General features: G+C 38.2%; 1 protein-coding gene across 4 annotated transcripts in view; it reads right to left on the bottom strand.

Moving 5' to 3' along the window:
* Window positions 1–25504, bottom strand: part of Togaram1 (TOG array regulator of axonemal microtubules 1) — a 95819-nt gene that overhangs the window by 41763 nt on the left and 28552 nt on the right. For 3 of the 4 annotated variants that reach the window (XM_008855536.3, XM_008855534.2, XM_029557423.1), the window contains 6 exons: window positions 24552–24784; window positions 22882–22982; window positions 19583–19732; window positions 17284–17382; window positions 6273–6448; window positions 4876–5029 (listed from right to left, as the gene is read on the bottom strand). In XM_008855536.3, coding sequence (XP_008853758.1) covers window positions 4876–5029; window positions 6273–6448; window positions 17284–17382; window positions 19583–19732; window positions 22882–22982; window positions 24552–24784 — 913 coding nt within the window. The remainder of the gene's footprint in view (window positions 1–4875; window positions 5030–6272; window positions 6449–17283; window positions 17383–19582; window positions 19733–22881; window positions 22983–24551; window positions 24785–25504) is intronic. The other variant, XM_008855535.2, reaches the window with a different exon arrangement.

Genomic DNA, 25504 nt, shown 5'->3' with positions numbered 1-25504 from the left:
GACTAGTAATAATCAGATATATAGAGATTAATGTTATATAACTGTATTAATTCAACTGTGAACCTAAAAACTTACAGCCAATTTTGAAAGAGATGCATCTTTGCTCTAGAAATTGTTATTGAATATATTAATGCTATAATGAAATGCTTCTTCTAATCATGTAGTTATTAAATAAATAATTTTAAAAAATTCATATAGAATCACAAAAGACCCCAGACATCCAAAGCAATCTTGGGCAAAAAGAACAATTCTAGGGGGATCACCATACTATATCTCAGATTGTATTACAGAGCTATAGTCATAAAAGCAGCACGGTACTGACACAAAAATAGACCCACAGATCAATGAAACACAATCAAAGACTCAAACCTGAGTACATGCAATTTTAGACACCTGATATTTGACAAAGTTGCAAAGAGCACACAATGGAGGAAAGACGGCATCTTCAACAAATGGTGCTGGCAAAACTGGATCTCCACTTGTAGAGGAATGAAATTGGAACCTCATCTTTCACCATGCACAAAAGTCAACTCCAAATGGATCAAAGACCTCATATGTAAAACCTGAAACTGCTAGAAAAAAGCATAGGACATCAGCTGCTCAGACATTAAGATCAACAATCAATAAGTGGGACCTCATTAAGCAACAAACCTTCTGTATAGCATAAGAAACAACCAAGGAAGGGAAGAGGAAGCCCATCGAGTGGGAGAAAGTCTTCATATGCCACACATCTGACAGAGGATATCCAGAATATACGAAGAACTCAAAAAACAAACAAGAAAACAAATGACCCAATAGAAACATGGGCTATGGGCTATGAATCTGCACATAAAGTTTTCAAATGAAGAAACAAAAAAGACTAAGAAGCACCTTAAAAAGTGCTCAACATCCTTAGTAATTAGAGAAATGCAGATAAAAAAACCACTTTATGAGTCCATCTTACCCAAGTCAGATATCAAGTGCTGGCTAGGATGTGGAGAAAGCGGAAAGCTCATTCACTCCTGGTGGGATTGCACTCATGCAACTACTACAGAAACCAGTATGAAGAACTTTTTTTTTGTCTTTTTGAGACAGGGTCTCTCTAAAACCCAGCTGGCCTGGAACTCATTAGGCCAGGCTGGCCTTGATCTCACAGAAGAGATCCACCTGGCTGCCTCTGCTGGAACTGAAGGTGTGCGCCACCACACCCTGCCAGAGAACTCTTTACAAAACTAAAAAATGAATCTACTAAAAGATCTTATTATACTACTCCTTGGCATATATCCAAAGGACTCATCATACTGTCAAGATACCTGTATATTCATGTTTGTTGCTGCTCTTTTCTCTATATTTAAGAAATAGAAACAACCTAAATGTCTCTCAACTGATGAGTGGATAATGAAAATGTGGTACATTTACACAATGGAGTTCTACTCAGCAGTTAGAAAATATGAAATTATGAAATTTGCAAGTAAATGGATGGAACTAGAGACTTATATTAAGTGAAGTAACACAAACTCAGAAAAGCAAGTGATCTCTGTTCTCCTTCATTTGTGGATCGTTAACACCAATTCCTTACATGTATGTATATATCCTGATGTAACAGCTGGAGTCAGGAAAACTGGAAAGGAAACAGAGATAAAGGGAAGGGAAAGAAAATAGCCCAAGAGGGGTAAATATTGGGGAACATGTGTTACCAGAGGGAAGTGGGGAAAATGGGAGTGTTTGACTGGGAGGAGAGAGGGAGGGAACTGCAGGGGACAATGGGGGTTGGGGAGAAGGGAACTCATGGGGGAGGGTGGACATAATGGGGGCACTAAGACTGGGAGGGAGGAGGGAGGTTGGACAGGGAGAGAGAGGAGAGAGGAATGGATTGGGGGTAGTGTGGAAACACAGAGGGAATTGTGTTGGCTTGTGAACCCCCTGAGAAATACATATACAGTGCAAGAGTGTACCCTGGGGCTGTACGGCAAGGAGCATAGTGTCATACAAGACAGACCTCTCTTTGAGTGGTTGGTCAGAGTAGTTTAAGAGTCTCCCAAAATAACAGAGGCTATTGCTGGAGTCCTTGGTTATCTCCCAGAACTCGAAGGTAAGACCCTACTGCTGAAGACAGGTCATAATTTGGACACAGGACTTGGAGCATGGAGCAGGAACGGACTTGGAAGCCTTTTCCCTGAGACTAGCTCTCACAGTTCTAGAGAATACTAGGCAAGCTGCTCCGGAAGAAAATCAGTCAGGGGTTCAATCCAGTCCTAAAATCAAATAAACATAATGGCTGGCACAGTGAACTACCTCTATTAGTGCAGTAGTGGCACTGTTGTCTGGGGGATAATCAACAACTATCTATCAATGAGAGTGAACGCATGGGTGGCACTGTAATTATAGTCAATATACATGGCTGGAGAGATTGCAGATCCTAGAAAAAACCCTATCTTTAGCTTATCACTAGACAAATGAAATTTCTTACCATATGCTAAATATGGATCCTTACATTTAGAGACAAGTATACAGAATACCACTCACAAAATACATTACTTTATGCAACGGATGGTGGCTACTGCAAAGCTCCACAACTGGTGACATACAAAGAATATTTTTCTGAGAGATACCCAGCCTTAGGTCACATATCTACAGTGAAACCTCCACAACTAAGGCTCATGGACCATAGTGGAACAGGGGATGAAGAGAATACTAGTGCATCCCTCAACTCTCACCAGTGAAGCTTCCTTATGTAATAGAGTGTAATACACACAAAAGGCCACACTGGCTCAGTTGTAGAGAATAAGAGACTGCAGAGTGTGTGTCCTTGGATAGGACTCCTATTTCAAACCTCAACTACTCCCCCACTATAAAATGTACACACACACACACACACACACACACACACACACATACACACACACACACACTCACACACAACAAAAAACAAAGCCAGGAAACATGGCACCTACTCTTAACTAAGTATAGGAGTACTCAAGGACAAACTGAATTAATGATAAATAGACTGACTTAAAATTCATGCCTTTAATCCCAGCACTTGGGAGACAGAGGCAGCTGGATCTCTGTGAGTTCAAGGCCAGCCTGGTCTACATAGTGAGTTCCAGGACAGCTGGGGCTATAGGGAGACCCTGTCTCAAAAAGACCAAAAAAAATTTTTTTTTTAATTAATTTAGTGCATGTGTGTGTGTGCAGGTGTGTATGCATGCATACCACATGTGGGGGTGGAGTTCAAAAGACAACTTGTGAGAGTTGGTTCTCACTTTCTACCATGAAGGTTGTCCTAGGGATCAAACTCAGGTCATTAGGCCTGGCAGCAAACACCTTTCCACTGAGCCATTTCATTGGTCCTAGAGTGACTTTTTTGATCATGATTTGATATGAACTAAGTTCACTATCTTAGCTTAGAATACTATTCCTTAGTGAGAAAGACATATTTCCAGTGACTATGGAAAAGATTCTTGATTTACTCTGGATATTGAGATAATTCAAATATTTACACACACAGAAAACTGAGATCTGTTTCCAGGTCTTAGAACTAATCAAAAGCAGAACTAAAACTTAAGAAACTGGATTTGTCTACTGATTCCTTAGTGCTCTGTCACAAACACACTGGACTACCTGTGATCTCTTTTATCTTTTTCTAAAAAATATTTTATTATTTTATTTTTCATGTATATCACTGTATTGCCTGCATGTATGCAAGCACACCCATGTCATGGAATGCCTGCAGAAGTCAGAAGAGGAAACTGGAGTTAGGACAGTTGTTAGCCACCATGTAAGTGCTGGGAACCAAACCCAGGTTCTCTGCAAGAGCAGCCAGCGCTCTTAACTGCTGAGCCATCTCTCCAGTCAAGGTCTCTTTTATCTTAATAAGTATTCAAGAAATTAGTCTGCCTTATAAGTGACTTATGCAAAATTGAAAACACTAAAGAGGTGAGCACTTTAAACTAAACCTTCCTTTTTTTTTTTTTTTTTGGTCTTTTTTGAGACAGGGTCTCCCTGTAGCCCCAGCTGTCCTGGAAATCACTATGTAGACCAGGCTGGCCTTGAACTCACAGAGATCCGCCTGCCTCTGCCTCCCGAGTGCTGGGATGCGTGCACCACCACACCTGGCTTTAGACCTTCCTTTTTAAAAAAAAAACTTTTTTACAAAATATTTAATGTGTGTGTGTGTGTGTGTGTATGTGTTTCTATGTGTGCATGCTGTAGTACCTGTGTGAAGGTCTGAGGACAGCTCGCAGGAGTTAGTTCTGTCCATCAATCATAATGGGTTCTGGGGATCAAACTCAGGTTGTCAGATTTGGCAACAAGTACTTTTACCAGCTAAGCCATCATCTTGCTAGCCCATGGATCCTCCTTTTATTGAAGGGCTGAAAGCAATGTTCTCTAAAAGGAAATCCCTCACTTTCTGACATTCTTACATTATCTCTAAAAACAGTTAAGTCTAGAAGAAAAAAAAATCATTTTTATATTTATGAAAAAGAATACATTAAAAAAAACATTTTATTTACTTATTTATGTGTATTGAGTGTATTGCCTACATGTGTGTTGCACCTGTGCTGTGCAATGCCCAAGGAGGTTAGAAAAGAGCATCAATCAGATCCCCTGGAACTGGAGTTAAGGATGGTTGTTAGCCACCATGTGGGTGCTGGGAACTGAACCTGGATCCTCCGCAGTCAGTGCTCAGAGGTTAACTCTGAGTCATCTCTCCAGTAAAAAAGAACTAATATTATAATATAAGCTACTGGGTCTTTCAAGTTTCAAGTCCTACATAGCAAATTACAGTGTTGTAAGTCAATAAAGTTCACTTAGTTCTATACTGTGGCCAATTAAGTCATATTAATGCAGCTCTGGAATATTACCAAATAAAGACAAAAGGCAAATTCCACTTACTTTCAGATGTCATTTTCTCAGTTCCTGCATGTTTTATTCTTTCCCAGGGACTTTGCTCTTTCCTCTCACAATCTTTAGTATCAAAAAGTTCTTTTTCTTCTTTTCTCTTTTGTTTCATTTTGTCATATGTAGATTTTGCAATAGAAACTTTTGTCTGCATGAAAAAGTTGAAATATCTGGAAGTATTCAGGTCAGGAAGTTTGACATTTTAAAATATTTTTATCATAGAAAACTGTGTTTGTATATACTAAATTCTGTATAAAACAAGCTATAATTTGTTTTTGTTTTGAGACAAGCTTCATATAGTCCAGATTGGTCTGGAAATCTCTACTCAGCCAAGGATGTCCTTGAACTCATGACTCTCCTGCCTCTGCCTCCACAAGTGCTAGGATTACAGGCACAAACTATTGCTTCTGGACCAAACTACGTATTTTGAATCATTATTTTAGGAACACTAAAATCTAAAAGGAATTACATAGTGCTAAGATCCCATTAATTTTGTGCCTAAGGGTAATCAGTCTGTCACTAAGAGCAAATATCCTAGGAAACTGCTGAATAGATACACTGACAAGCATATTATATAAGGTTTATGTATAACACAAAGTATATTACATAGTATGTCACCTATTGAAATGAGTACAGATCAGAAATTTCAATTACTTTAGGATTTCGGGGGGGGGGTTGGGTCTTTTTGACACAAGGGTAAAATGATTACAGATCAGAAATTTCAGTTACTTAAGATTTCAGTTTCTTTGTTGTTTTTTTGAGTTGGCCTTTTTTTTTTGGTCTTTTTGAGACAAGGGTTCCCTGTAGCCCCACCTGGCCTGGAGCTTTGCATGTAGACCAGGCTAACCCCAGCTGGCCTACAGCTCTGTATGTAGACTAGGCTGGCCTCAAACTCACAGAGATCCACCTGCCTTTGCCTCCCAAGCAAGCACTGGGATTGGGATTAAAGGCCTGTGCCACCATATCTGGCCGATTTTTAGATTCTTAATCAAGGGGCTGGGGAGATGGCTCAGTAGGTAAAGCACTGTATAAAAGCATGAGGACCCAAGCTCAGAATGCTAGAACCCACACAAAGCCAGGTGTGGTAGCACACACACCTATCATTTCAGTTCTCCTACAGCAAAATGGGAGGTGGAGACAGTAGAACGAATCCCCAGAAGTTCACATGCCAGCTAGCCTGGCCTACATGGTGAAGTGGCAAGCAACAAAGAGACCTTGCTTCAAACAAGGTGGAAGGTAAGGTTCTAACTTCCACAAGTACACAATCCACTCCACACACACACACAAAATTTAAAAATTTTAGCTGAAACTGGTGGCGCATGCCTATAATCCTGGTGCTTAAGATTTAAACGTGGCTTAAGATTTTACTGAAGATTAACAGATAATCTTACATCTTTGTCATTTTCAACATCAAGATATGATGGAATATTTTGTTGGACTGCTCTTCCATAAATCCCTGTTGGTGGCTCAATGCTTTGTTTAATAGAAAATATATTCTCGTTTTCCACAGAGGATATCACTGGTTGGCTGCAAGTTGCTGGTGCAGAATTTGGATTTCCAAATACACCTGCAATCAACCAACCATCAAATAGTCATTTTGTATATAATAGAACTATAGACAACACATTTTAAGATTGGGTTCTTACATGTAAGAAGCAAATAATACATGTGAAGCATATGTTAAATAATTATGATACATACAAACAAATGCCCTAACTATATAGGAATATTTACCAAACAGTAGTTCTCAAATATCACATATTTAAGTGCTGAATTCATAAAAGAGTCATGGGATAATTGGTGTGACCTAGGTATTTAAAATAAATTTCTACAATTTGAGCTGAGATCACCAAGCATAATGGATTTGGATACACAAGGAAGGAAAACAGAAATCCTCTGAGGTGGCAATGTTTATGTGCAAAGCTGAACAATTAAGAAGTATGTGGGTGGGTACAAGGAAAGCAGGAATTACAGAAAGTAAATGTTTGAAAACAGCCTAGAGATAATTTGAAGAGGGTCTTAAATTAATGAGATTATCAAGCAAGAAATAATTTCCAACAATTTTATTCTGTTTCATTATATTGAACAAAAAGAAGATGCAGTCCTTACTTTGTATCTCAATACAATTTGGTTTTCAGTTAAAAAAAGAGACAGTAGACTGCCTGACAGTGCCTGGTGTGGCCTCCACCTGGTTTGTAGGGACTGAGACCTCAGCAGACCTCCTCAGACTGCCTAGATCTGGTCTCCGTGTGGTGGTGAGCTTCCCCAAATCGAGATGCACCCAACCCTCTAACCAGGATTATGTGAGGCCCCTCCCATATCTCCCAGGGTAGACTTCTCTGCCCTACAGTAGGGTAGGGCTGAGACCTGAGAGGGCCTGATTTGGCCTCCGCCTGGCGTAGGGCTAAAAACTCTGAAGACTGCCTGAGAGTGCCAAAATGAGGCCTCCCCTTAGTGAACTTTCTAAATTATGCTCTGAGTCCCGCTAGTAAGGGTCCAGAGATTAGAAGGAAGCCTGCATGTACCTGACTAGAGCCTGACTTGGGCCTCTGTAGGAGCTCCTGAGTAACTGATCTGAAACCATCAGCTCCCTCCAAAATAAAATCTGAGAGAACCTGAAACCTAGATCAAGCAACTTTACATTCCCAATAAGAAAACAACTAAGGCACACCAGTAATACAAGCAGAAGCAAACTTCAACTCAACAAAGGAAGACTTGAGTTTCATAGCAGAATCACAAACAAAAGAAATCTACATGCCAAAATTGCAACAGAAAAATAATAGCAGGGAAAACCAAAACCAAACTCCACCAGTCCTGTAGAAGAGTTCTACAAGGAGAATCTCCTAGAGATAATTCAGGACACAGAATTTAAAAGAACAATCATAAACATGATCAAGGAATTCAGCAAATTTAAAGAACACATGAACAAATCAAAGAACTAAAAGAAGATAGGGATAAACTTCTGAATGAATTAAAAGGGGTAGAAACATTGAAGTAAACTCAGGCTGAAATGAAGAAAGTGAAAAGCTCAATAAGCCAATTTGAAACAACAGAAGAAAGCCTCACCACTAGAATGAGGATAAAGTTGAAGAACTGGGCTGCTCAAGAAAAAATTATGAAAAATTAAAAAAAAAAACAAAAACACAGGAATAGAATATGCAGGAGATGTGGGACACCACGAAAAGACCAAATCTATGGATCACAGGAATAGAGGAAGGAGAAGAATTTCAGGTTAACAGGGCTGACCAGATCTTAAACAGGATTATAGAAGAGAACTTCCCAAAATTAAGGAAAGACATCCCCATATAAATACAAGAAGCACACAGAACAACAAATAAACAGGACCAGAAAAGAAACTCCCTATGGCATATCACTAAACATACAGAACAAAGAGAGAATACTGAGAGCTGCAAAACAAAAACAACAACTCAGAAATAAAGGAAATAAAGGAAAGCCCATCAAAATTACAGCTGACTTATCAATGCAAACTATGAAAGCCACAAGAGCCTAGACCAAGGTATTTCCAGTTCTGAATGACCACAGATGTCAACCCAGAATAATTTATCCAGTAAAAATGTCTATTATAAGCCAGGCATGGTGGCACACACCTGTAGTCCCAGCACTTGGGAGGCAGAGGCAGGCGGATCTCTGTGAGTTCAGGGCCAGCCTGGTCTACATAGTGAGTTCCAGGACAGCTGGGGCTAAAAGGAGACCCTGCTTCAAAAAGACAAACAAAACAAAACAAAAATGTCTATTATAGTTGAAGGGGAAAGAAAAATCTTCCACAAAACCAATAGGCTGAAAGAAGACATGTTTAAAAAGTTGCCCTTCAAAGAATACTTGAAGCAATACAAAGAACAGAGAAAGGAACAACTATATCCCTGGGGCAACAGAAGAAACTAAACAAAGGTATAATTATGGAAAATGCAAAATTAGACAAAGAATGCAAACAGAAATCAAAGTGATAGCAACTAATATACATCTTTCAATAACAGCTTTAACTATCAATGGACTCAGTTCCCTAGTCAAAAGACACAGGCTAGCTGAATAGATTAAAAAACAAAATCCTTTCTTTTGTTGTCTGGAAGAAACTCATCTCACCTTCAAGGACAGGCATTATTTTAAGGTACTATTTAAAGGATGGAAAAGAATATTTCAGGCAAATGGCACTAAGAAGCAAGCAAGAACTGCAATTCTAATATCTGACAATATAAATTTCAAACTAAAACTAATCAGAAGAGATAAAGAGGGTCACTTCATTCTGATCAAAGGAACAAGTAACCAAGAAGATGACACAGATTAACCTCAATTCAGTAATAGTAGGGGACTTCAATGCCCCACGGTCTCCATTAGCTCAACCAGACAAAGAATAAGCAGAGAGGCATCTAAATTAAGACCATACATCAAACGGACCTGACAGACATGTTCCAAATATTCCACCCAAGCACCAAAGAATACACTTTCTATTCAACACCCCATGGAACTTTCTCAAAAATTGACCACATACTGGGGCACAAAACAAACCTCAACAAATATGAAAAAAATTGAAGTAATTCCATGCATTCTATCAGACCACAATGCAATAAAACTTAAAATCAACACTAGTTCAAAAAGCCCTAGTCACTACACAAACTCATGGAATTTAAGCAACAGACTCCTGAATGATGAGTGGGTTGAAGGAGAAATTAAGAAAGAAATAAAAGAATTCCTGGAATTCAATGAAAAGGACAATACAACACAACAAAACATCTGGGACCCTTTAAAAGCAGTCCTAAAAGGGAAGTTTATAGCTCTAAGTGCCTACAATAAAAAAAACAGAAAGAGGGCTAGAGAGATGGCTCAGAGGTTAAGAACACTGGTTGTTCTTACAGAAGACCTGAGTTTGAGTCCCAGTATTCACATGGCAGCTAATAACTGTAACTCCAGTCCCAGGGGATCTGACAGCCTCTTCTGACCTCCGCGGGCATTTCACGACATGGGTGCACTTACGTACATGTGGGCAATACATGCATACACATAAAATAAAAAATAAATAAAAATTAAAAACCAGAAAGAGCACAAATAAATGACTTCTTAACACTGCAACTCAAGACTCTGGAAAGGTAAGAACAAATAGGACCAAATCCTGCAGATGAGAAAAAATAACAAAAATCAAAGCAGAAATTAATGAAAGGGAAACAAAGAAAATAATACAAAGCATCAATGAATCTAAAAGCTGCTTCTTTGAAATGCTAAATAAGATAGACAGACTCTTAGCCCAGTAAATCAAAAGAAAGAAGAGCAAATCCAAATTAACAAAATCAGAGATGAAAGGGGAAACATCACAACAGAGACCCAAAAGATGCAGAACATTTTAAGGGAATACTTTAAAAACCTATACTCTATTAAATTTGAGAACCTAAAAGAAATGGATGGATATCTAAAACCACAGGAACCACCAAAATTAAACCAAGAAGAGATCAACAGTTTAAACAGACCTATAATACATAAGGAAATTGAAACAGTAATATAAAGCCTCCTGACTAAAAAAATCCTAGGCCCAGATGGATTTACAGCAGAATTTCACCAGACATTTAAAGAAGACCTCTAACCAAAACTACTTCAATTATTCAAAATGACAAAAACAGTGGGAGAACTCCCAAATTCCTTCTATTAAGCCAGCATCATTCTAATACAAAAAGCAGGTAAAGATACAACCAAAAAAGAAAACTATAGACCCATACACTTAATGAACACAGACGAAAAAATTTTCAACAAAATATTTGCAAATTGCATATAGACACACATCAAAAAGATCATTCACCATGATCAAGTAGGCTTTATCCCAGAGATTGTAGGGCTGGTTCAATGCAAGTCAATGAACGTCATTAATCATATAAATGGACTCAAAGACAAAAAACCACATCCTCATCTCAATAGATGCAGAAAAGGCTTTTGACAAAATTCAGCATGCATTCGTGATAAAAGTTCTAAAGGGTATTGGACTGGAGGAACATACCTCAACATAATTAATGCTATATACAACAAACCCACAGCCAACATCATTCTAAATGGAGAAAAACTGGAAGCATTCCCATTAAAATCAGGAACCAGACAAGGATGTCCACTATCTCCACTCCTTTTCAACACAGTGCTTGAACTCTTGCTAGAGGAATAAGAGAGGAGAAGGAAATTAAAGGAGCACTAATTGGAAAAGAAGAGGTCAAACTATCACTTTTTGCAGATGATATGATACTATACCTAAGAGATCCCAAAAGTTCCACCAGAAAACTCCTAGAACTGAGCAACACTTTCAGTATAGTGGCAGGTTATAAAATCAATCTACAAAAATCAGTAGCCTTTCTATATACCAATAACAAGCAATTGGTAAAAGAGTACATGGAAACCCTCCCATTCACAATCACCTCAAAAAAAAAAAAAATCTTGGAATAACCTAACCAAAGACATCAAAGATAACTACAATGAAAATTTTAAATACTTAAAGAGATTAAGACAGACACCAAGAGATGGAAGACTTCCCATGCTCAGGGATTGGAAGAATTAATACTGTGAAAATGATCATCTTACCAAAAGCAATATATACATTTAATGCAATCCCAATCAAAAATGCTCATCACATACTTCACAGAATTAGAAGAAACCATCCTTAAGCTCATACAGAAGCAGAAAAGATACCGGATTGCCAAAGCAACCCTGAGCACAAAGAACAACACTGGGGGGATTACTTTACTATACCAGATCTCAATTTATACTATAGAGGAATAGTCATAAAATAGTACTGGTATAATAGTCATGGTACTGGCACAAAAAACAGACACATAGATCAATGGAACATCATTAAAGACCCAAGCCTGAGTACACGTGATTTCAGCTAACCTGATATGCCAAGAATACACAATGGAGAAAGATGGCATCCTCAACAAATGGTGCTGGCAAAATTGGATCTCTACCTGCAGAAGAATGAAATCAGACCCTTATCTACCACCTTGCACAAAAGTCAATTCCAAATGGATCAAAGACTTCAATGTGAAACTAGAAACTCTCAAATTATTAGAAGAAAACATTGGCAGTAATCTATAAGATATAGGTATAGGAAAGGACTTTCTAAACTGGACATTAATTGCTCAGGAGTTAAGGTCAACAATCAACAAGTGAGACCTCATTAACCTAAAAAGCTTCTGTACAGCAAAAGAAACAATCCAGAAAGTCAAGAGAAAACCCACAGAGTGGGGAAAAAAATCTTCAGCAGTGACATTTCTGACAGAGGTTTAACATCCTGAATATATAAAGAACTCAAAAAACAAAGGAGCAGGAAAACAAATGACCCAATTAAAAAACAGACTAAAGACCCAGAGCTCTCAAAGGAAGAAATAAAGATGACTAAGAAACATCTTAAAAAGTGTTCAATATTGTTAGTAATTAGGGAAAGGCAAATTAAAACCACCTTAAGATTTCTTCTTACCCCAGTCAGACTGGTTAAGATCAAGAGAACAAATGATGCCAAATGCTGGAGCAGATGTGGAGAAAAGGAAATACTCATTCACTACTGGTGGAACAAACTCACCCAACCCCTATGGAAAGCAATGTGGAGAACACTTAAAAAACTAAAATTGAACCTGCCATATGAGCCGGTTATACCATTCCTAGGCATAGACTCAAAGGACTCATCCTATTGCAGAGATACTTGTACAACCATGTTTGTTGCTGCTCTTTTCACAATAGCTAAGAGAGGGAAGCAACCTAAGTGCTCTTCAACTGACGAGTGTTTATCAAAAATATGATATATTTACACAATGGAGTTCTATTCACCAGTAAAAAAAAGATGAAACCCTGCAACCTGAAAGTTGCAGATAAATGGATGGATCGAGAAGCTGTTATACTAAGTGAAGTAACATAGACTCAAAAGACATATGTTCTCCCTCATTGGTCAGTCCTAGCACCAAAACCTTATAAGTGAGTGCATATCCTGATGTAACTGCAGGAACCAAGAAAGTAGAAGGAAACCAGGGAGGTAAAGGGAAAGAAGGAACCTCAAGAGAAAAGAATAGTAAGAGACAGGCATTCCTAAGGGAGAAACGTATAAATAAAAAAGGGAGGGTAGTTAAAGGGAAGGGGGAGGAGGACTATACAAGGAACTATGGGAAAGAAGGCGCTCAAAAGAGGTGGGACCACAGCATGCAAAAATTATCAAGGTAGAAATGGGGAAAATGGTGACACTTTAAATGGGAAAGGCAGGGAGGGAGAATAAGACAGGGAGAGAGAGCAGAGACATAAGTAGTGTCTAGCTAGTATAAAACACCAGAGTGAATTGTGTTAGTTAAAAAACCTACTGAAAAAATTACACATACAATATCCCTACATGAGTCTGTGAGTATAGCTGAAGACTACATAACAAGAAACAGTGGCAGACAGGAGAAACCTTCCTTTGAGTAATATTGGCCAGGGCAATCCAAGAGATTCCCAAAATTACACAGGCTATTGCCACAGTCTTTGATTGCCTCCCAGAACTTGATGGTAAGACCCTACTGCTGAAGATACTTTGGACACAGAATTTGGAGCAATGGAGCTGGAAGCCATTGTCCCTGAAGGCTAGTTCTCATAGCTTTGGAAAGCACTACACAAGCTGGTAATGGATAATGTCAATTGATGGTCCAACCCCAGCTTCAAGGCCTAAAACCCACATCAGTGACCACCACAGCAAACAACATTGGTGCAGTAGTATCACTTTTATCTTGGGGGTAATCAACAGCTACCTAATTGGACTTAAAGTCCACTCAATGGGAGGAAACGCACCTGTGGTAGTGTAAACCTAGCCAAATACACATAGCTGGAGAGGTCATAGATCTTAGAGAAAATCCAAAGTTCTCATATTCCTAGACAAATGTAATTTCTTACTATGTGCAAAATATGAATCCTTAAATTTACAGACAAGTATCCCAGTCACTACCCATCAAAATAGATTCTTTTTCAACAGACAGAGACTATTACAGAATTACACCACTGGTCACACACAGAGATTCTCAGTAAATTGCCCAAGCTTAAGTGGTACATTTAGGAAGCAACCTCTACACCTAAGACTCAGGGAACATAGAACAAGAGATGACGAGAACACTAATGCATCTTTCAATTCTCATCAATGAAGCTCTCACATGCAAGAGGGCCAGGAATACAAAAGGCCACAAATGGACAAAATGCAGAGAATAAGAGTCAGCAGAGTGTGGGTCCTTAGAAAGGACTCATACTGAGGTCCACCCACCCAGGGCTCAGGGACCATTTTGGAAGAGGGGGCGGAAAGATTGTTAGAGCCAGGGAGGAGGTGCGTGCCCATACGGAAAGAGAATCCTACAGGCTTCCAGGACCCTTCTCATATGAACCTAAAGCAATGGTGTTGGCATGCACAAGACCCATGCAAAATTAGGCAGACAAAAACCCAGCACAGAACTGTGGAAATGAACAGCAAGCCCCAATCTTAGTCAAAGAATTATTGGCAGCTGATTACTGCTGGGTTAGGAAAAGCAGATTTCTTGAAGAGACTCTAGATAGGCTGACTAAACCCTGGTGGATGAACTTGCACTGAGGGACATCTAGGGACACTAACTTTACATAATAGGACTTAAAGAAATGACAAAATATATGAACTCCAATGGAGGGGATATGGGAAGGAGTCAGGGGAAGGGGGAAGAGGGTATAAAGATGATTTTATGTATGAAATACACAAAAATTCAATAATTATTTTAAGAGAGAGAGAACACCAGCATTCATCTTACTCTGCTTCCTGACTGTACACACAACGTGACCAATGCTTCATACTTCTGTCACTACACCTTTCCTGCCATGAGTGACTATACCTTCAAACCATGAGCCAAATTAAAATACTTCCTTAAGTTGTTTTGTTAGGGATTCTGTCACAATGGCAGAGAATTAGTGTTGGGATGGGGAGTTGTTGCTGTGACTACTTGCTCATGTGGTTTGTAGGCCTCTGGAACTGGTATGCAGGGGGAATGTGGAAGAGTCTGGACCTAGAGACACCCCAGAATACTATAAGCATTACTTTCTGAGACAGAATGTCTCAATGGCAAGTGTGGAAGATTGCTGATAGAAAAGACTGTGCACATGACGTTTCAGAGGGGTGTAAAGACTTTATAGGGAATTACAATAGGGGTCATTCACGTTACATTGGACAAAAATACTCTATCTGATATCTGCCCATGTCCTGATAATTTAAGTAAGGCTGAATTCAAAAGTAATGGAGGTAGATGAAGCCTGGTGGAGGAAATTTTATGACAGTATAACATCCAGGCTGTGTCATGGTCACTATTTACTATTCTGATACCCATAGCGAGATAGCTGAAAGATATGAGGAAAATTGTACGCATGTTTAAAGTTGCAGACAAGGCAGATGTCTGAAAGTAGCTGCAATTTTTAAACACTTATTATAGAGAAATGTATGGAGCCAGAGAAATGGCTCAGCAGTTGGGAGCACTGGCTGCTCTTGCAGAGGACCCGGGTTCAATTCCCTGTACCCACATGGTGGCTAACAACCCATCAGCAATAACTACAGTTCTGGGGGAATCCAACGCCTTCTGACCTCTGAGGGCACTGCATGACACAGGTGCACTTGCATGCAGGCAATACATTCATACACATAAAATAAAAATAATAAAAAATATTTTTTTTTAAAAAAAGAGAGAGAAATGTAGTCCTCTGCACTGGGACAAGAATGGTACCCTGAGGGCAAAATCACACCCACGCAAGGCTCCTACTTGGGAAATGCAAATTCATTTGAAAGGAGAGAACCTGAACTGACAATGCTGCTGAAGGGATTTCCTGCTCAAAAACCACCACTTAAGAGAAACATTTTCACTGGTTCAGCGACCAAGATGAATAGAAGCCACTATAGCTGTGGTAAAAGGGAGTCCATACTACAACACAGGCTAGCAGCAGAATTCAGCAGCATGGTGGTTTTGTATGCATGCAAAAGGGAAGTTAACAGGCTCATGAAAGATTACGTCAGTTTTCCCCAATACTACTGAGTCCAGGCATGTGTGACAGGATTGGATACCCTGCTGTAGCGCTATGAAGGAGAAGCCTAATTTGCATTGAAGACCCAGGATGTTAGAAATGCCAGGACCATGGGATGTCCTCCAAGGAACACTGAATGCATGCAATAGATCTGGCCCCTGAGAGGCCAATGTGCTGCAGGTAGTAGAGCTGAAAGGCTAGAGCTACATAAAGTCCATGGGCCCAGGTGATGTGATCACAAGTCACAGCTGTTGGACATGGAGTTGTGGAGTTTGGTGTCTGTCCTGCTGGGTTTCTGTCTGACTTTGATACATTTCCTTGCCCTCATTCCTTCCTTTTAGAATGGGAATGTTTACTTTGTGTAACTGTATATTGGAAGAATATTACTTGTTTCTTTACTTTACTAGGGCTCACATTAAAAAACTGCCTTAAGTGTCAGAAGAGATTTGAAGCTTTTGAACTGTGTTAAAATTGTTAACAAGACTATGAGAACTTTTGAAGTTGGAATGAATGTATTATGTATTGAGATGGTCATGAACCTATGGGGAACCAAGGGTACACTGTTATGATTAAAGTGGTGTGTTTGAATGTCAAACTGACACTGTGTAGATTTGTAATAGTGAATCTACTTGACTGGATTTAGAATCAACTAGGAGACAACACCTCTGGGTTTATTTGTGAGGGCACTTCAAGAGAGATTTACTGAGGGATGCTGCATCTTGAATGTGAATCCAACACTAAATAGAAAGCAGAAAGCATGCTGAACACCAGTATTTATAGTATTTATTGCTCTGCTTCCTTATTGCAGATGCAATGTGAACAGCTGCCTCACACTCTTACCACCATGACCTCCACCGTGATGGATTGTAGTCCCTCAAACCATGAGCGAAAATAAACCCTCCATTTCTTAAGTTGCTTTTTGTCAGGTATCTATTTGCAGTGATATAAGAAGCAACTAATACAGCATCTATTTTGTTAAAAAAATAGAAAATAACAGGTTCTCACAATCTTGATGCTTCATAGTCCTCTTGCACCCCTAAAACATGCAACAGGGGTTCATTTTGATTTATCTAGAATTTGTATAGTAAATAATAAATTCCACTTTAAGTTATTTTAATCATTAACTTGATAAGAACTGCTATTTAAAAATAAACTATGCTAAAGTTATCGCTTATCCTAAAAGTGTCTTAGAAGTACCTCAACTACAGTAGTCATATAATACATCTTTTTGAAAATTACTAACATGAACTTACCATTGTTTTATTAAAGAACATAAATATGAAATTAAATATTAATTTTTAGTTATTTCAATTTAATATTGAAAATACTGCTTATATATGAAGATCACATAAAATTAAAGGCCTAAATAACTTAAAATACCTTTTCCAACAATTACTACTGAATCTTCTGATAAGGTATTTGCAGATGTGAAGTCAAAACTGGAAATCTGCTGTAAATTTGATGACCTACTTGTAAATCCTAAAAGAAAAGAGAAAAGAAAGAAAGAAAGAAAGAGAAAAGAGAACTTTAAAATACTCATTACATAACATTTTAAGATTTTATAATGTGGCCTTTTAAAATTCAAATTTTATTTCATAAAAAAAGTGTCAATTAATAAGCCAAGTGTGGCAGTGCACGCCTTTGGTCCCAGCAGGGGATCTCTGTGTATTCAAGGCCAGCCTGACTTACATAGCAAATTTTAGGCCAGCCAGGGCTACACAGTGAGACTACTTAAAAAAAAAGAAAAAAAAAAAAATATATAAAGCTCAAAATCAAAACTGGACAAAGCCATAGTCACTATGCAAACTCATGGCGATTGAACAGCACACTCTAAACAATGAGTAGATCAAAGGAGAAATTAAGGAAGAAAAGAATTCCTGGAATTCAATGAAAAGAACATACAACACAACACAACCTCTGGGACATTTTAAAAGCAGTCCTAAAAGGGAAGTTAACAGCCCTAGGTGCCTACATAGAAGGAGCCCAAATAAATGACCTAACACTGCAACTCGAGAAGCTGGAAAGGCAAGAACAAATGAAACCCAAACCTAGCAGAAGAGAAGAAATAACAAAATCAAAAAAGAAAAAAAAAAAAAAATCTTAGTAATTTTCTTCTTTTTTGTGGTCTTTTTGAGACACAGTCTCCCTGTAGCCCCAACTGGCCTGGAACTCGCTATGTAAACCAGGCTGGCCTCGAACTCACAGAGCTCTGCCTGCCTCTGCCTTCCAAGTGCTAGGACTGCAGGCATGCACCACCAAGCCCAGCTCAATTTTCTTTTATAAAAAGAACAACATCAACATAAATATTGCTACAACAAAGAATGGATACTAAATTAAGTTTTAGAGGCTGGGCGTGGTGGCATATGCCTTCAATCCCAGCATTCGGGAGGCAGAGGCAGGTGGATCTTTGGATCTTTGTGAGTTTGAGGCTAGCCTGGTCTACATAGGGGCTGCAAAGTGAGCTTGAGGCTAGCCTAGAATAAAAAAAAAAAAAAAAAAAAAAAAAAAAAAAAAAAAAAAAAAGAAATTACATTTTAGAAATTTTTTTTAAAAGTCAAGACAAAGTTTCTAATCACGTTCTTTTACTCATATTGGGTTACTTCCACATACACACAAAATATACATGTTCTAACATTTTTGACTGCCTATGTATCAAAGATTTAAGATGATCTGAAATAACAAAGAGCTTCTCCCCCCCTTTATTTCCTTTTTGTGTTTTTTGAGGTAGGGTCTTACTATGTAGCCTAGGGTAGCTTCAAACATACAACCACTCTCCCTCAACCTCCTGAATGTTGGGCTTATAGGCATATCTTAACTCAAAGGTTGATCTTATCAGGACCACTGTTGCCCCCCACACAAAAAACACAGCTCATTGTGTCCTGGCACTCACAATGTACTTCAGGCTGGCCTTAAACTCAAGAGGATCCTCCTGCTTCAAGTTTCCAAATGCTGGGACTATAAGAAGGAGCTATTGTGCCAGCTAAAGAAATTTTTTTTAAAATTCAGCCATCACTTAAGGATCACTTAAGTGGAAATAGCATTCACCACATGTTCACTATTATATTTTTAAAATGTGAACTGTTAACAATGGCTAACAGGAGCCAGGCATGGTGGTACATGCCTTTAATCCCAGCACTTGAAGGCAGAGTCCAGTGGATCCAGCCTAGTTTACATAGTGAGTTCCAGGTCAGCTGAGGCTACACAGAGACCCTGTCTCAAAAAGCAAAACAATGATTAACAGGGAAGCTCCTTCCCAGGTTCTACCATAAGGAAATTATATTCCTGTTTTGACATCTTTACTCCATAGTTACCACCTAAACAGACAATTTACTTACATGATTGTTTTCAGTATAATTGAGTGGTGGTGGTGAAATGTCTTCTAAAAAGATGTTTGCATGTACCTGTGCATATTCTTGGGGTTAAGGCTAGAAGGGATTCCTACTGGTAACTAATGGACAGTACTTTGCATTGGCTTCTTAGGCAAGACCATAAACCAATACATAACCTGTGAGTTCTGTCCTGAAAAATTATTTAAGAAACAACCTATCAGTAAAAGGTAAACTGAAAACCTTAAAACTGAGAATTCTCAGTTAACTTTTCTTTATTGGTGTGATTAAAGAAGTTTCTGACTTAGCAATATAGCAAACCTTAAAATGAACTTCTCATAAAAATTACCGACCTTTCGTATTCTTATGTCTTGGGTGGTCCTTATTTTGTATTTTTAAAGCACTAGGTGAAATGTCAAGTGACCTATCATCTTCAAAATCACCACATCCAAACCCATAGTTCATACGTTGACCAATTACGCTTACATTGGATATTGTAATCCCTATAAAATAAAATACATATTTATTTGAGTAATTTAGGTAATAGTTTATAATAGGTATATATCTCTCATCTGTATCTTGCTTTCTATCCTTCTAAAAAGACCAATAATATATTAGAAATTGGAATATAATAGTAATTTTAAAGTTTTAACCTATTTTAATTATGTAACACTTTTAGTTGTGATTAAAATACTGATAAATTATATGAAATTAGTTTTTAAATAAGCTCTAAAACTACTGTGAAATTTTAAAAAAATGTAATGCTTGAAATGGTGAACCTAATATGTGTGTTAAAACTGATGGAGTAACATACAGCTGCAATTCCAATATTCAGGAACCGGATGTGGGAGGATCAATAGTTTGCGGCCAGCCTAGACTACATAGTTCAAGGGCAGTTTGGACTACAATAAGCTAAGTACTTGATAGATTAAATTAATTAACTTAATAGCACTTAATTAATACAAAAAATAAGTTTAAATTTAGAACGTTACCAGTGGCTTAGCGAGGTGTCTATTCTTCATTCCTTTCGTTCTCCTGTTCCCATGCAACAGGTGTATACTGTTCTAACTAGTGAGGTAGTACATTTCCAAACATTAAGAACTCATCTAGAATCATACTTAATAGGCTTTTTAAAAAAAATTTTATGTGTGTATTGCCTGCATGTAGGTAAGTGCATCCATGTCATGCAATGTCCACGGAGGACAGACAGGCTGTCGGATCCCCTGGAACTGGAGTTATGGACAGTTGTTAGCTGCCATGTGGGTGCTGGGATTCGAACCCCAGTCTTCTGTAAGAACAGCCAGTGTTCTTAACCACTGAGCCATTTCTCCAGCCCCACTAATAGGCTTTAAGTCACTACTCTGCCACTTAACTGCTAAGAGATCCTGGGCAAGACATTTAATTCATATAAAGTACGGATAAAAGTATAAACTTTTCTAAAAATAATGAAGAGGGCTGGAGAGATGGCTCAGTGGTTAAGAGCACTAGCTGCTCTTGCAGAAGACCTGGGTTTGATTCCCAGCACGCACAAGGCAGCTACTAATGATCCTTAACTCCAGTTCCAAGGGAATCCGATGCCCTCTTCTAACCTCCACAGCATTGCACGACATGGGTGCGCTCACACACATGCACACAATACACTCATATACATAAAATAAAAATAATAAATAAAATATATTAAAAAAAATAATAATAAAGTATTTTTTAGATGTGGGGGGCTGCAGAGATGGCTTAGCAACTAAGAGCACTGGCTGCTCTCGCAGCCTAAATGGTGACTAACAACCTTCCATAACTTCAGTTCCAGGGGATCTGACTCCCTCTTCTGACCTCCCATGGCATTACACGACAACCGTCACTTACATACATGCAGGCAAGACACTCGTACACATAAATAAATAAAAATAAGGTTTTTTTAGCCAGGTATGGCGGCACAGGCCTTTAAATCCCAGCACTTGGGAGGCAGAGGCAGGTGGATCTCTGTGAGTTCAAGGACAGCCTGGTCTACATAGTGAGTTCCAGGATAGCTGGGGCCTCAGGGAGACGCTGTCTTAAAAAAAAAAAAAAAAAGTATGAACTCTTCTAGAACTGTCACCTGAGTCAAATGAAGGAAACAGAGCCAGGCATGGTAGTGTATGCTTATAAAATCCTAGCACTTAGAAGACTAAGGCAGGAGGAGCACTGTGAATTTGAAGTCAGTATGGGCTACATAGTGAGTTCAAGGTCAGCCTGGACTATAGAGTTGAGATCTTGTCTCAAAGTCCTCCCCTGGACCCCACCCTAAGAAAAACAGAAAGAAAATACATGTAAAGGACTTAATACATTGCCTGGCCTAGTATATTGCAAATAGTTAAATATTATTTTATCGCTAATAAATAAAATACAAAACTGTTGTACTGCTATTTTAACAAGTAACAAAGAATTCAGTCTTCATTTGAATGTTTAAATTGTCCATACTATATTAATACTGTGTAGCAATTAAGCTACAAAATGTTGACTAAATGAAAATTCCTACTCAATATATTTGAGTCACTGCTCATTTTTATATATAGTTACAAGGTAAACCAGCAAGTAATAATATTCATTTTTAATAATTCCATAATGAAAACAAAATTGTTGGCAAAGGTGCTGGCTTTGGAAGTTGGGATAGGAAGAACTATATATGAAGGTAAAAAGTAATATGTAAATTCATTTAAAAAAGTTTTAAGAACTATTTCACATGAGTGCTTGCTTAGCACACACAGGCCCCAGGTTCGATCCCAAGCACCACATAAAACTGGGATGTTAACACATGCTACTAATGACAGCACTTGGGAAGTAGAGGCAGGAAGATCATGACAAGGTCATCCTCAGCTACATAATAAGTCAAGGCCATCTAGACTACATGAGACAATAACATACTTAGTTTATGTGTATATAAATAATATTTAACTAGTATCAGCTACTAGTAACTAGATGAATATTATTTTTTAATTTGTCATCTGTGATACCCAGTGTTCTCAAACTACATTGCATATTAGAATCAATAGTGAGTTCTCAAAATTCTAACAATTGGGTCTAATTCATACCAATTAAATCAAAATTTCTGGGTGGAAGAGCCTAACAGAAAGAAATCAGGAAAATCAAATGACTGAGTCAAGTAAACATTTTTCTTCCATAACTAATACCATATTTACTCTTAGAATGACTTCTGTTTTATTTTGGGCTTTGTTGTTTTGTTTTCCTTTTGTCTTTTTGAGACAGGGTCTCCCTGTAGTCCCAGCTGGCCTGGAACTTGCTATGTAGACCAGGCTGGCCTCAATCTCACTGAGATCCACCTGCCTCTGGCTCCCAAATGCAGGGATTAAAGGCATGCACCACCACACCCACCTTGTTTTGTTTTTTGATACAGGGTTTCCTGGTAGCTCCAGCTGGCCTGGAACTCTTATGTGTAGACCAAGCTGGCCTAGGTCTCAGAGAGACCTGCCTGCCTCAACTGCTGGGATTAAGGGCATATATCACCATGCCCAGCTAGAATGGCTTATTGATGAGTTATGATTAGTCATAATTGGTAAGCACAAAAGTATCTGATTCTGAGATACATTTGCTTTTATTTTTATATTGTTTAACAATCATATTCTTTATAAATAATATTTGTAAAACACATATAAAATACCTGCACCATGACTCTGTTCAGCAGTATGAGAGTTTTTATTTTTTGCAGAAGAAAGTCTTGTTGAAAAAGGTTTTGATCCAAATGTTGGAAATATGTCTGACCTACAATGAAACAAAGTAATTTCAATAGACATTCAAGATTTTGAGCTGTTCAACACTCATATCACATAGTGTATATTATTTATTACCATATTAGAATGCTAAATAAGTATGAAAACAAACAAGTGTGAAAAATTACGGCTAAACATATCACTGTATTCTGTGTTTATATATGTGTGGTTGTGCATGCATGCATGTGGGTGGCATGTGGGCACACATGTGGAGACAACGGGTTGATAGCATGTATCTTCATCAGTTGATCTCCTCCTTATATATTGAGGCAGGGTCTCTACCTTGAACCCAGACCTCACTGATCTACATAGTGAGTTCCAGAATAGCTGGGGCTACACGGAAACTCTGTCTCAAAAAGACCAAAAAAAAGAATAGAACACCAAAATTCAATTTAATTCTTTAATTGCTGAAATAAAATACTACCACTCATTTGATTAGGCAATCTATACATATGTCAATCTATACATTTGTGAGAGGTTCCAGTTCATTAAAGGGAAAATAATTTTAATTTTTAAATATTTACTTTTGATAGCTATATATAAACAAGGATTCAGGTTAAAATCAAAAGGACTGACAACATCAAATTTTAGCAAGAAGACAGTCATTACACTACTGATGGGAGTACAAATTCTATCACCATTTTGAAAAACTATTTAGCAATTAAGTTAAATATACATCTATCTACCTATGCCACGACAATTCTACTACTGAGTTTTGTCCCAAGAAAAGGGAGAATTAATTCCTTCAAATACTACAAAGTCACAAAAATGTCCAGAATTCAGGACAAGGCCACTTTTTCAGAGTAGAGGTTGTGGAGGTAACCTGGAAAAGTTGGCATGAGGTAGCAGGACTCTAATTCCGGCACTACTGACGAAGTAGGCAGATTCCTAAGAGGACTACATGAAACATCAAATTCTACAAGGTGATAGAAATAAGATACAAGAAATACTGAAATGGGGATGGAGAGATGGCTCAGCAGTTAAGAGCACTGGCTGCTCTTGCAGAAGACCTGGGTTTGGTTTCTAGCACCCACATGGCAGCTAACAACTATCTGTAACTCCAGTTCCAGATGATCTAACATCCTCTTCTAGCTTCCACAAGCACTGTACACAAAAGTGCACTTACATACATACAGGTAAAATACTTATACACAAAAAATAAAAATAAACAAATTTAAAAACAAAGAAACACTGAAATAGCTGGGTAGAACTTATCCAAAAATTAAAATTAGTGCTGAGTTTAGAATAAAAGAAGTAAGTCAACTGGAAAGAAGTAAATGATCCAGAAAAGAGTATTAGGATAAACTTTAGGAAGAACTGGGCCATTAGAAACAGGGCCTATAATAATTTTGCTCTAAGTTACACCTAGAGTCACATTCTCTTTCTGCTCCTACTCCAAACCAAAGCTAAGCAAGTAGTGTGTATAACTTCTCCACTGTGTTTTAAATGTATTTAGGCATTTTAAAAACTAAAAACTGATAGTTTTAAGTCTTTCCCAGATACAGTATTAAAGGTCTAGATCACAAATTAAAGATGAGTAACATGTCAAAAAATAAAATACATTATTCTCTTCCCCTGGGGAGTTGTAGAGAGAGAGGAAGTCAATGATTCTTGGCTGTAAACTCCACTTTCACTGTAAGAGCTGATGTTTGGAGAGGAAGATCGAGATGGGGAGTCCATGGTCAGATCCAGCCTCATTGCAGAATCAGGACTTTCAATATCAGAAGTACTGCCGCTCAGTTTTGCTCTTTTCTTGGCTGCACTATTACGAAGGGACCTAAGAGAGCTTTGCATCTAAGAAAAACAATAAAAACAACTTCATGAGATAAAATGTTTTATACTTATAAAAGCCATTCATAGACATTTGAACTCTATTAATTCTGCCAGGAAGATGCTAATATGAGTACACAGTACAGAAACCAGATTTCCTCACATCTTAACAAAAAACATGTAGGGTATTAATAAAAAACTTAGTAGGTTGTAAGTTTCTATGAAGACAATTCCCAGCCATTGTTTACCATGACATTTGTGGCACGGGGCAAAATGTCAATTAGTTAGTAGTTGAATCACTGATCAGACAGTGGGACTCAAAGATTAAAGTCAGAGAAGCTTATCTCACCTTACTGTTGAATACTTAAAAGTTCTGGAGATGTAAACAAAAAGTGTGCCATATATATAATTTGCAAGAAGTCAATGTAATAGATCAATGTATGTAACTTCTAAATCCAAAGATTAATGAATGTAACTTCTAAGGCCAAGTACTTTTAGAAACACAGAGTAGAATTCACACTTGAAAAGCAGGTTTATGCTGGTCCTTTTAATAAGATGATGCTATACAGCAGTCCCTTCTGCATGAAATAACTACCATCACCACGAGTTCGGCTGAGCCTGATCTTGCTAAACATAGTCATAATTGGGCTTGTTGATGGTTGTGCACATTCATTAAAGGAGTGCCAAGCACGGTCACTGGACCCTCACCTGAGTATCCAGCCACTCTTCCCAGCCAACTACTCC

The sequence above is a fragment of the Nannospalax galili genome, unplaced genomic scaffold (genome assembly GCF_000622305.1).
Source record: "Nannospalax galili isolate Female #2095 unplaced genomic scaffold, S.galili_v1.0 scaffold168, whole genome shotgun sequence".
In the NCBI taxonomy this organism is placed as follows: Eukaryota; Metazoa; Chordata; class Mammalia; order Rodentia; family Spalacidae; genus Nannospalax; species Nannospalax galili.
This window is presented reverse-complemented; position numbering and strand designations above follow the sequence as displayed.